The sequence below is a fragment of the Lampetra planeri genome, chromosome 2, assembly GCF_965212315.1.
Source record: "Lampetra planeri chromosome 2, kcLamPlan1.2.h2, whole genome shotgun sequence".
NCBI lineage: Eukaryota > Metazoa > Chordata > Hyperoartia > Petromyzontiformes > Petromyzontidae > Lampetra > Lampetra planeri.
Window position 1 is genome coordinate 8,369,067 of NC_136108.1, and position 13,253 is coordinate 8,382,319.

The 13,253-nt window shown below is 48.0% G+C and overlaps 1 protein-coding gene across 1 annotated transcript in view; it reads right to left on the minus strand.

Annotated features, from left to right (window-relative positions):
- Nucleotides 1-3,857: 3,857 nt before the first annotated feature.
- LOC144733312 (obscurin-like protein 1) overlaps nucleotides 3,858-13,253 on the minus strand; it is a 33,872-nt gene continuing 24,476 nt past the window's right edge. Inside the window, exons 19-22 of the mRNA XM_078615149.1 lie at nucleotides 10,684-10,845; nucleotides 10,013-10,117; nucleotides 8,666-8,932; nucleotides 3,858-7,879 (exon numbers count right to left, since the gene is read on the minus strand). Coding sequence (XP_078471275.1) covers nucleotides 7,605-7,879; nucleotides 8,666-8,932; nucleotides 10,013-10,117; nucleotides 10,684-10,845 — 809 coding nt within the window. The 3' untranslated portion in view covers nucleotides 3,858-7,604. The remainder of the gene's footprint in view (nucleotides 7,880-8,665; nucleotides 8,933-10,012; nucleotides 10,118-10,683; nucleotides 10,846-13,253) is intronic.

Below are 13,253 nucleotides of genomic sequence, written 5' to 3' on the forward strand. Positions count from 1 at the left end.
TACGGGGGGGAGGGGAGAGGGGAGAGGGATCTTCATTTTTGTTACGTTCGTGCCCATATGTTGCGTGTTTCTGCTTTTAAAACGGGACAGACTACAAAGGAATTTCAGAAGAAGACAAAAAAACGAATGCCCATACACTACCAGCACGGGCAAACGGAATGTTTCGCCTTAACAGGCACTTGTGGGGGGCCGACGTCCACCCCCTTCGCTCCCCCCTCCTCCTCGTCCGCCTCTCCCTTGGCCCCCGCCGATTGGGTGACCCCCCCGCGCCAGCGCCCTCTCTGAGGGACGTGGCTAAGTGGCTGGCTCACCACCACCCGGGGTTATCCCGCACACGCCCACGGACACCACCACCACACAAGCGAACGCCGAGCTGTGCACGTGCGCGCCCCTGCAGGCGCGTAGTTCCCACACACGCGCGTAACCACGCGCGCCCCTCTGCAGGCGCTTATTCCGCGCAAAGGTTAGCGCTTAATGAGCTGCGGTATTAATACACGCGCGCCCCTCCGGGTGGCTAAGCCACTTAGCCATGTCCCTAAGCCTTAATACGTTGCACACAAAGGCTAATGCTACAGGGCTGTATGAATATGCACGCGCGCCTCGCTGTTATCGCTATCGTCGTAGCTGTGTAAACGCGCGTGAGCGCGGGTTTATCGCACCCCGCCCCCGCGCCCTAATTACTCACGCCGCACGCATGACACGGATGCTGTGAGCGGCTTGAAGAGGTAGGACGGCAGGGAGAGGGTCTTGACGGCCTGGAGGTTGCAGACAACTGACCAAAAATCGTCCGGGGCCCCCCTTTTTATTCTCTAAACTTCAAAGGCTCAGGGTGACGTCATACCTGACAGCCAATCGTGCGCTTACCTGCGCCCTCGCGCTCTTGTTTCCTCCTTTCTACCGTGGCCTAATCCCCTCACTTCAAAGGGCCGGGATGGTGTTTGTCCCGCGCGACCAATTGTGCGCCTACCTGTGGTTACCGCTCCCTTCTTACCACGTCTTTCCTCAAGTGCCGCTGCGGCGGCGCCAGCCACCCATTGTCCCTCGTTGCACATTGTCTGGAAGGGTTCTTGCGCTTTTGCTTGCTTAATATTCCGCCCTCCGTCCTCCCCCCAATGTTGTGAGTAACTCATTGCGATTGGCCCAGGGAACCTTTTCTTTCTGCGTCCATACAATTTTAAGGCAATTTTAGGGGCATCGCAATGTAACCTGTCCTGCGAGGGTCGGCCAATCTCCTGGCACCGGGAAACCGTGGGTCTCTCCCTCTAGGGGCCCTTCGGATTAAAACCCGATGTGCCAGGCAATCCCCCGCCAGGACACCACGTGGGTGCGCTGCGTGCGGGTTGTGTGTGTTTAGTGCGGGGGCCGGGAGGGAATCCCGGCGCTTCCGGAGTTTCTCCGCGGTCGTGGCACCACACACTACGTCCCCCCATATGGTAAGCCATATGGGCATATGTGTGGCCTGTCATTCGTTTTCGCCTGACCAAAAATCCCTTACAGGCGCGATGGTACTCAATTCAGTTTATAGCGCATTGGAAACTGTAGAAGCCCAAGATGCTGCATCGTGCACACCCAATGCCGAATTATTATCCTAGTATAAAAAGTAGCTACACATGCTACGCTCCCCGCACTTTAAAGAGCCCCACGCTAAATGCTTTCAAGCTATCAATTCCGGTTCAGCGATTCTGCACTTGCTGTATTATTATGGTACTATACTGCCTTCAAATTTTATGAACGACTGGGTGTTTTAGGTTAGCGATTTGTCGTATTATCTGGACGTATAGAAAATGAAAAAATATGATTACTTTACTATGCAAGTAAAAAATTGTTTTAATATTTGTGTTTTTATTTAGGTCCCCTTTATAACATATGCCGCAGGCGCTGCACTAGCTTAATCCGGCACTGTACACACCCAGACGTATTACCCCCATTCTTGTACAGGGAAATTGAGTTGTCAGGCCCATACGGCGTACGGCCGTTTGAATACAGGAAACCAATTTTGTCTATTTGTTTGTGTTTCTCCCTTGTGATGGGACTTTGTGGGATGAACGTCGAGATTTACAAAGGTGACCAATAAAGTTTAAATGGGTCTGCAATAAGGTGACAAGGGGTTGACAGGTGTGTACACATCCATCCTTCCATCATAGCTCCAGGATGGATACAAAACGACCCACCACTTTGTGGGAAGTCAACCGTTGGCCGTCTTTTTGGACAGTCCCCTTACCATGGCAATATGGAATTTACAGCACTAGCCTAAGGGGCAGAGACACAAACTATTTATTCAAACAGCGCCAAGGCCTTTTTTGATTTGGCAGGAAAAGCCCAAGCGGAGGATTGAGAATGCTGAAAATGTTGTGCTGAATCTCCCATCTACGGGTGCAGAGCCAAAGAGACAGCCGATCACAGGCTGCAACTTGCAGGTATGATTTGGAGACATTTCCCTGTCGTGCAGGAGATGTGCATTGAACATTTAACCTCAGTCAAGGCACCAACGCCACGCACATGAGTCGCCATTCAACACTTAAGTTGTGGTGACACAGCGCTTGTGCCAGGCTAGATGCACTTGAAGGCCACGAGGAGTGTCAAAGGTTATCTGGCAGGAGGTCCATTGACAGACCCAGGTGTTATGGGTTGACTCACAGAGATGACTAGCAGATGCAACACCTGTGCTCCCTACTGTGCCAACTTTGTTTTAACCGCCCGACGATCTAACAGTTGTTGTGAGCGTTGCTCCTCTTCCCTCTGTTGTTGTTAGAGAAAAATTAATGAACCTCACTGCCCAGTCGCGTCCTTCACGAGCTTCCTCCACAGAGGCTGATCTTGACACTGCTGGTACCAGTCAGTGGCAAGTTCACTCAGCTCCACATCCTCCTGTACCACATCAGCTCATCTCTATCTAGGCCGTGGCGTACCCATTTAGCCCCCTCCAACTAGCCAAACAGAATCTGCTTGGGCATGAGGCATATATGATCCAGCCAACGCAGCCTTGCTTTTCCGGAGGAGCTCACTGATGTGTCTGTATATTTGAAGGATCTGTGAGCTCGTCAAACAATCCAAATTCAGGATGGTACGTAGAGAGGAAAGTCTCAATGTTTAAAGACAGTGTAGGTGTTCCTGTAAGAGTCCACTTTTCGCAAGCTTGAATAGAAGGCACAACTGTGGCCGAGACCTGTCAAGTGGCAGACCGGGTAGCTTCCACACAGCGTTGCACAGCCGAAGAATAGATGCCGGTCGACTGATTCGAAGAGACAACACATCCACACGAATAAAACAGATCAACACATAGACATATACATACTGTAAATACAATGATAGAGCTCCCCCGTGTAACTTACATTGGCTGTTGAGGCAAGTGCTGTTAGTGGGCACCTATTAAAAGTGGTCTGCAATGCATATGAGGGCACCTTTATCTCCAGTGCTGATGTTTACACACTCACGAAGTCGTAAATAATCTGCCGAGTTGATCTTTGGAAAGCCCAAGATAAGGTCAATCATAAATGATGTTCGCCGTGGCTGGAGATTGAACCTATTGCACGGGATCACCATCCATCGTGCAAACCACTGCACCACCGCTCATACAGAGACACACGCGCAAAGACAAACTGACACATACACAGATACGCACGCTTTTTCCAGACCGCAAATATTAATAAAAGGTGCCACCAGGCATGGTCATTCTTTGGTATTTTTTAAATCCCCAAAAGCCGTGCATTTCATTTCCATTGTCCCTCCTGTACATCGGTGTTCGATTAAATCTACTTGATTAGTTTCAGCAGGAAGGGCCCAACGATCCGCTAGACTCACCCGGCTTCAAAATAATATGGACGCAACATGCAGATAGAACCACGTGACACGTCCGATTGGATACTTATTTTAATAAAGTGACGATTTATACGTCTCTGCTCAAAACTCACGTATGCAAACATGATCACAAGCCACAGTGCACTTTTTTCTCTATTTTTTCTCGCATGCTTTTTACAAATTGTCTTCCAATATGTGCTGTTGTTATCATGTCACGAGAGAAACACATTCCCATTCAGAACTTTTTCAGTGAGCATTGTGACATTACATGGTGTTATTTAATGGCTTTTGGAAGATGACATACCAGAAATACTTTCAATTGCCTCTTATCTGTACCAGGTGATATCATCCCACGTGCTATGTGACAAGAAGTGCTTCGTTGCCTCGCATGGCAGTCACACCAACTACGTTGTAATCCTCAAAGCTGAAAATATGCCAACGTCAAAAACTAATTTTAATGTTAGTTTTTAAAAAAAACAATCATGCAGTCACTGGGGCATGACTGAAACCAACAACTCGCTGTATTTGCGTACTTGGTTTAATCACACGTGGCTGAAACACAGTTTTGACCGCAGCGTCTCAACGGGACTGGTTCTGTGGTTCTGACACGGCCATATGAGCCCCCACTCCTGCGAATCACCAGGCTCCCCACTAACAGAAACACTTCCTAGATCCCCTAATTTTCCTCTTATCAGAGGTGGGACAAAGTCATTGTTATGCAAGTCCAAGTCGAGTCGCAAGTCATCAAATTCATGACTCGAGTCTGACTCGAGTCCAAGTCACATGACTCGAGTCCACATCTCATAGGTGGGACAAAGTCATTGTTATGCAAGTCCAAGTCGAGTCGCAAGTCATCAAATTCATGACTCGAGTCTGACTCGAGTCCAAGTCACATGACTCGAGTCCACACCTCTGCCCCTTATTCACACGAAGTGGCTCCGCACCTTCTCACATGCCCCGCTATTTTGCAAAGGATTCTAGAATGGAAAACGTGCGTGAACTAAGGGGTACAGAGAAGATCTCTGACTTAACTCGTGAATATTCGCCCCCCCCCCCCCACCAGCTTATGGCGTGCATGTCCCACCTTTATACTGAATGTACATTGAATACTTAACAGTATACACAGGTTTTAATACCACATCAAGTGTTAATGAACAACTGCCGAAGTGAGTCATTCTTATGTACACCTCATCCAGAGGCGTACCATTCATTCAGTGTCAATGCTCTCCATGGCAACTCGTGAATTGTTTTATGGAAGGTGCGAAGTTCTCATCATAAGCTTAGCCATGCTACCATCACTGTGGTCATTATTCAAGACGCCTTTTTCTTTTAGAATTGCTCTTTGTGTATAGTTTTACGTCCTCCCCCCCCCCCCCCACCTCAGGTTAGCACGGTTGGCTACGTACGGTGCGAAAGAAGTTCAACATACATTCGAATTGTGCTATCCAACGTCGTGTCTCGAGACAATGAACGTTCCACTTCGAGGTCTCTCAACGAGTAGTGCGCCACCCCGAGTCAGAGAACCCCGGACAATGAAAGCAGTCTCGTCACTTCATTTCGCTTCTTTATCCACACGAGAGGCAAACATTTTAATTCCCGGCAAAGGCGAACTCAACACGTGGTTTTTTTCACAGCCAACCTTACAATTTAAAATTGGCCGACCCCTCAAAAAATATATTATGAACCTGCAATTTTTTGTTTCATTGTACATCAAAAACAAATCCAACAAATTAATTTAAAGCGGAATTTTTTTTTGATGTGATTACTTTTTTGTTGAATTGTTGGTGAGCGGGCGGAGACCGGCAACTTGCTACAGGTGAAAGCCACTTTCACCACGGGTGCGTGAGACCTGGATTCAGGCCCAGGATCGCGGTATCTCTGACCCTGAGCCACACAATCACCTCGTTGTGTTTGTTTAATTCGGGTCCATCAGACGCTCATTTGCGTTCATTTCACCGATGTTTGTAAGTCCAACGAGTCATCATTTCATGATAGCTTTTATCCATCAATTTACTATTTTTACATGAATATAAATCTGTTATCGAGCCGTGCTCATTAAAATATTACAAATATATTAATTACCTCCTTGAGGTGAGTTATCAGTTTTCAATGGTTTAAGAAACATCTCCTCTATTTAACTTCATTTTACGCACATGATTGTTACCGGCTCATGTCAATCGAGCCAAAAGAGAGTCAAGAGTGGTTTTCAGTGCAAATCAATATTGGACGCTGCTCATCTTTTATTCACAGCGCTGAACCAGTGGTGGAAATTCCACATTCCCATTGTAAATGTGAGTATATTTATAGGACAAACAATTTATCGACCACATAGGGCTGAACAGCTGAGTTAACCCCAACAAAGCGAAGGGCACACAAAGCAGTGTGAGGTTCACAAAACGAATCGCCGTGACCAGGTTAAATGAAGACACAACCCAACAAACAGCTCCTATCTTGTAGCTGCTCGCCTCGACTGAGTGTCTATGGGCTGTCCCACATGAGTTTAAAATGTCATTTTTGGTAAAAATAATATATATACCTTTGTCGTGATGTTACTCCCATACGGTTTAATAATGCCAATGTAGTGACATCACTTTAATTCATTTCTACAAGAGCGATTTAATTTTTGAGTTACACCTGTAAAAGTTCACAGACACTTCTTTCAAATTTCAGCCTGTGGGGTTTTTATTGCAAATTAGACATCAGGATCAGAATGGTCCTCTGGATCAACTGGTCCTCATCATAGAAAAGTGGAATTTCGACCAGTAGTTCAGGGCTGTTACTCCCACGCTTGTTTGGGCAGGAAGACACTTTGACAATGAGAACTGGCAACCATGAGCATGTAATCTTTATTCCATGATTAATATCATGAAGGCTAAAATAGAAACTGAGTAAAGGGGGTGACACGACCTCTAATATCTTGCCCTTCCATTAAACTTTTCTCCTTCTACATCAGTAAAATGTATACTTATGCCACCAACATCATCATCTCAACCATCGACATCTGTCAGCCACCAACATCCGAAAACCAATATAAACCTCCCACTAACCGTCAACAACCTCCACAAACCACCAAGTGGTGCTGACTCAGATAGAGCCATTATGAGCCCGTGAAAAGCCCTCAGGATTAAACCCAAGATCTCAGCGGTGATGGCTCTGTGCCTCTGTCAAGGTCATTATGAACGCCCCTTTGAGACAACAAAAGACACCCGACCCTAGGTGTTAATAATGGGATCTCAGCAAGATGGTTGTCAACCCTCTGTTTGTGAAAGAGAATTCCAGACCCAGGACTCAAACCCCGGACCTCAGCAGCACTGACTCAGCATCTCAAACAACCATTATGAACTCTGTAAGCCAATGAGACACACCCATCTACAAAGCTCAAACACTGCACCTCGGTGGTTCATACTCAGTCTCTCTGACATGGCCATTATAAACCCCTCCCATTTGTGTAACAGAGAGATATACGCCCAGCCCCGGGGCCTGAAGCTAGCAACCCTACCATGGTGGTTCAGCAGTTTTGACACAGCCACTGTGAACCTCCCCCTGTGAAACAACAATAGCCACCCAACCTTAAGAGCTCAAACTCATGCGCCTTGCAGTGCCAGCTCAGCATCTCAAACACCACCATTATGGACAGAAAAAACCTACTCAACCTCAGCGCTCAAACCCAGGATCTCTGCCGTGCCAGTTCTGGTTCCAACACGGCACCGTCATTATGACCGCCCCGCCACCAGGCAGCAAGGACAGCCCCGGCACCAGGGATCAAACCGAGGCCCCCTCATCACGGCTGCCGGCTCAGTGCCCCTTCACACGACCGTGAGCTGCGCCGAGCTCTTGGCTTCCCCGGCAGAGAACTCGACGAGGCCGCTCATGGAGGCCCGCGGCTCAAACAGCGAGAGGCGGTAGACGGTGCCGCGCGCCTCCATGTGGGCGCCACCGCTGCCGTCGCGGAGCCGCGTCCCGTTGAGGGCCCAGCGCGGGGGCCGCGCCGCGGGGCCCGAAAGCTCCAGCTCGAAGACGGCGGTGCCCGAGGACGGGACCCGAACGTCCTGCAGCCCACGTGTCACCTGGAGCACTTGGTCTGCAGCGCAAAAGACGAGCGGCGCCCCAACGGTGAGGTCGTCGCGAGGGTTATTCGTCGACAGCGGCACCAATGTCAGCTTTGGCATTCTCGAAAACGGCTTCAGCAGCATCATGGACAGCAGCATCGTTAGCATGCCAAATACTCCTTCATTATACTAAGCTAATCTATAAAAAAGATTTATTTTAACATCCATAATAGAGGTTTTTTGGGTTAGTACGACGTTTTGCCAGTAATCACCAACCTCCACAAACCATGAAGCTAGTTGTAATTACTGGCGAAACGTCGTACTCAGATTGTAAATGTTGTGGCTTGGCTCTCTAACACACCGGTGTGCTGTACTAGTGACGAATTGGCCACGTTCTGTTTACGTGAAAACCCTCACTAGTTGGCTGTGTCGGGTGGTGGCGGGTTTTAACGACACATTTATATAATTACGCGACCTAACCCAAAAAACCTCTATTATGGATTAATAGAAAAATTACCTTTAAATTACTCCATTAGGATCCAGCATACACGGCAATCATCGCCCCCTACTGTGTAAATTTGGAAGAACCCTTCTGACCAAAAGAGTCATGGGACTCTCTCCAGGGTAAACAAGCACAATAATCGACAGCGATAAAAACACTCAGAAACCTCCAACAACCGCCACCAACCTCCACAAACCATCAAATCGGTGCCGACTCGTGCCCAGCTACGGCCATTACGAGCCCTCGAAACGCGATGAACACGGCGTGAAGTTCCCGCGGTTGCTGGAGGAGGCGCGTGGCGCCAGGCAGCGCGTACCCTCGACGAGCAGCCGCGCCGACGACGAGGCCTCCCCGGCGCGGCACGTGTAGGAGCCCTCGTCGCTGAAGGCCGCCTCGACGATGACGAGCGTGCGGTACTCGCCCTGCGCGCCCATCTGGTAGCGCCCGCCCTCCGCCAGCTCGCGCCCGCCGTGCTGCCAGGAGACGCGGGCGGTGGCGCGCGACACGCGGCACTCGAGCACGGCGCGCCGGCCCACGATGGCGATCTTGTCGCGTAGAGGCTTTGTGATGCGGACCGGCAACTCTGGTCGCGCAAGATGGGGGGGGGGGGGGGCGGGGGGGGGGGGTACAAAGAGAGCCGTCTTTGTCGTCACTAACGCAAGACGCAATGGCAAAGTGTTTGTGACAACTTATGATCCATAATATAGGTTTTTGTTGGGTTAGATCGCGTAAATATATGAATGTGTCGTTAAACCCGCCACCACCTAGTGAGGGTTGTCACGTAAACAGAACGTGGCCAATTCGCCACTAGTACAGCACACCGGTGTGTTGGAGAGCCAAGCCACTACATTTACAATCTGGCCGCGTACGGCACGCGAAAGAAGTTCAACAAACATCTACAACAAAGAAGGACGCAGGCTTATCTGAGATATCATGGCCAACATCGCTCACCGATGTTGGTCACCGATGTTGGCCATGCACCACATTAGTATTCGTCCTAGCGATTTTGCAAACGATGATTAAGATGTTAATCCACCCTCGTTGACGAACCCGACAAAACAAAAACAAAGCGTTCGAATTACAATGACCGCAAGCCAAGTAACTTAATTGGAACGCGTTACCATCGGGCACGGGCAATAAGACGTTACGCCAGTAATTACAACTAGCTTCATCAGGCGACAGCCAGATTTGTGGAGAAGTCTTGCTGTTTCGTTCCTTATATAGAGGCGTCGATGTGTGTATGATGCCAATGGTTCTGAGGCTATGCTTTTCGGTGGGCAACTGAATAAGACTAGCTTGTGTTGCCACGCCACTGCATGCCCTCCACATTTAGAAACATGCATCTAGATGATTTGGCTGCAACTTTAAAAGCTATCATGTGTGGCCAGATCGTCTCTGACAAGGAGCTAACAGCTCAGTGGGCTTTACAACTTTAACAGTAACGCTGGTTGCTGGCCGCATAACGTGTTGGGCCATTGGACCTGCGGCCTGCGATCAGCAGCTTGTGTAAACAAATATATAGAAAAAATAAAGGAGTCAAACAAACTTGATTTGAAACTTTCGTGACTGCAGGAATTAAATAGAATAATTTTCTACGTGACTTTACCGAAAGAACCAAAGAGAGTCAAACAAAATAAAAAGTTAACGGCTCCCGGACCCTCACCTCGGACGCGGAGCTGAGTCGTGCACTCGGCGCCCTCGGCGGAGAAGCCCACCTCCCCGGCGTCCTCGGCACGCACACACGCCAGCACCAGGCTGTGCCGCGTGCCTGTGGCACATGGGGGAACACGGTGAGCGCCGGTGCAAGTGCTCGCACACGCTGACGAACAACTTGAGCGCCGGCAAATCGGCGTGCTTCTGAACGACGTGTCCTTGGGCGAACAAAGCACAGTCACGCGGAAGAGACGTGCTGATGAATGCTAGGCGCAGGTGGACTCGTGCGCTTGTGACTGTGCCCTTCGGTGAACGTACCACTATGGATTCTTTGGGTTCACAAGACTGTCGAGTTTATAGACTCACGCTGCTATTCTATACATTGTGAAGATGCACACCATTATAGATTCACATCGCTCTGGCCATCATCGTCGGCCCTGGATGAAGGCCTCCTCCCCAAGCCGTCACTATCTCGATATCGCGATGCAACAAACCAACGAGATATCGTACACGGGAGGATTGCATCACTTCAACAACCGTGAAAATAAATCGTTTGTGACCCTGAATCGTGACCCATGACTAGAGACCTCCAAAAAACATCACAATACGTGACCCCAGATTGTGACGTGAAATAGTGACCCAGATCATGGGGTGGCGGGGAGCCGGCGAATCGACGCGTACCCTCATCTCGGATGCGGATGTTGTCTCCGGGCTTGAGTCGCGTCCCGTTGAGAGTCCACACGGCGCTCACCTCGTCGTGAGTGGTCTCACAGTCAAACGAGGCTGCCTGCCCCTCCTCCACGTCGCACTCCGTCAACCGCTGCACCATGCGCACGTCGCGAGCTGTACCAGACGGTGGGGGGGGGGGGGGTGTGAGATGGGTGGGGTCATCGAAGGAGACGGTTGAGGTGGGTTCATGAAAGGGCTTCATATTAGACAGCCCGGCAGACACTCGGTGTGTCAATCCTTCAAGCCAAGGCCGTAATTATAAAATATGCTCAAAATGTCCCCCCCAATATATTGCTATAAAATAGACTTTGGTTTATATGATTGTGGTTATAGTTGTACTTTATTAATTCCTAATCTCTGCCATTGCATACAATTAAACAAGAAAAGGTAAAAAAGAAAAAACAGAGCAATGTAATACAATACACTATTCGACATTATTGTAAAAAAATAAATAAAAAGTCCATTCTATGTGTTAGTGAATTTTTTTTAATTTTAGACAGGAAATTAGTTTTCAAATTTAGATTTTTTTTTCTGCGGGGGGGACCCCCAGACTCCCTGGAATATTTGGTCCCCCCCCAATGTTGACTTCATGGCTACGGCCTTCTTTCAAGCTCTCGGTCAATCAGCCAGTCAGTCAGTCAAGTTGGTTAGTCAGGCAGTTGTGAGAAAAATCAGTCAAGCAGTCAGTGAATAAAGCAGTTAATGAGCCAGGCAGTGTATTTGTCAGTCATTATGTTGGGATAATTTAATTGGTTACTCTGTCAATCTGTCAGAATAGTTTCACCAAACAGCCGAGCAAGCAGTCAATCAATCAGGTCGCCCTCGTAAAAGAGCTTTGTAACCTCGATGGTGTTTTACCTGGTTAAGTAAAGGTGAAATGAAAAGAAATGAACGATAATTTATCGGTCAGTATTGAAGTCGTTCAATTCGTGTAAATTAGTCAAAATGTCAGTCAACATGTCAGTCGATGGGTAAATAAATTGAACATTCACTCAGTGTATCAATCTGTCTTTGGGTACAGGTATTCTTAGTAAACATAAGAGGTGTCGACTGTCACTCTGGCCAGCACCGGGCACTACAAAACAAACTCAAATGGTTGTCACAAACAGCCCAAACGGGTTTTCTCCACAGTGCATGGCTGGCAATTGGAAGCGGTGGCACAATCGTGAGCACACTGCACGATGAACCGGTGACCAAGGTTCGATTCCCAGCCACGGCTAACAAGAGAAGAGTGATATCTGAAACAACCCTATACTGGGCCTCCACCCATCACCAACCCACAATGGGGGTCAAATAGCCCCCATTGCTGATACGGAGGTCTTCATCCAGCAGCGGACTAATAAAAGTCTGTATATTATCATTAAAGAGTGAGTGAACTGAATATTGTTACACTATTGTGTTCTTGCGCATGGCAGTACGTTCAGGAGCTAAATGCCAATGTTGAGGTCTGCTGGCCACGAGAGGGCTTCAGAGGAGCGAGTTCGTGCAGTGTTGCTGTTCCTCCTCATACTCCAGTGGGTTACTATCGGGTCCCCGGTTTGGGTTGCATGGCCACATTAATACACTCATCTCTCTGAAGACGCGTGTCCCCGAATGAACTTCAGGACGAACAACTTCTGGTTATTTAAAGCCCAATTTGCACAGGACTCGCCCTCACTTTACTGTGAACTTCGCCCACAACTCGACAAGTATAAACAGGCTCCACTGTGCGCAGATTCTATGGAGGAAGCGGTACCTTTCAACTATAAACACATTTTTTTTTATTTTAACAGGAAAGGCCCACTGAGCTGTATAGCTCTTTTTTAGAAGCGACCTGACCACAAATTATAGCTGAACAAAGTGGCTTATGACGTGGAAATTTATCGCAACCAAATACTCTAAACGCATGTTTCTAAATATGGAGGGAAAAACCGGGGGACCCGGAAAAAAATCCACTTGACCTCGGGGAGAACATGCAAACTCCAAATATACATACGTCAGGGTTGGGATCGAACCCACAACCTCCTGTATACCAGGCAAGGTAGTTAACATCTCGCCACCATGGCACTCTCAATCTCTCAACACGACCGTCTCGAATTCATAAACTAACAAATAAGTTAATTCATTCTGTTGACAATTGTTGACAAACGGACGAATCAAATAAAGAATGATTTAACAATGAATGATCGTTTGGATATATTCCTGAATGAATGGATTAAATAAAAGATTTATGATTATATTCATTAACATATGGATGGGTCAGTTGATGATTTAAGTAATAATTGGAAGTATGAATGGAGTTATTTATGTATATGCACGAAGACATGAATGGTTGATTTAATAATGGATTAACCAACAAAAATAATTATGAATATACGAGTACAATTGACTGAACGACTCACTGAAATGTATGACTGAGTGAATGACTGAAGAATGACTGAGTGTGAGTGAAAGACGAGATGAGTGACTGAATGAATGAATGACTGAGTATGAGTGAGTGACTGAGCATCTGAGTGAATGACTGAGTGAGTGACTGAATGAGC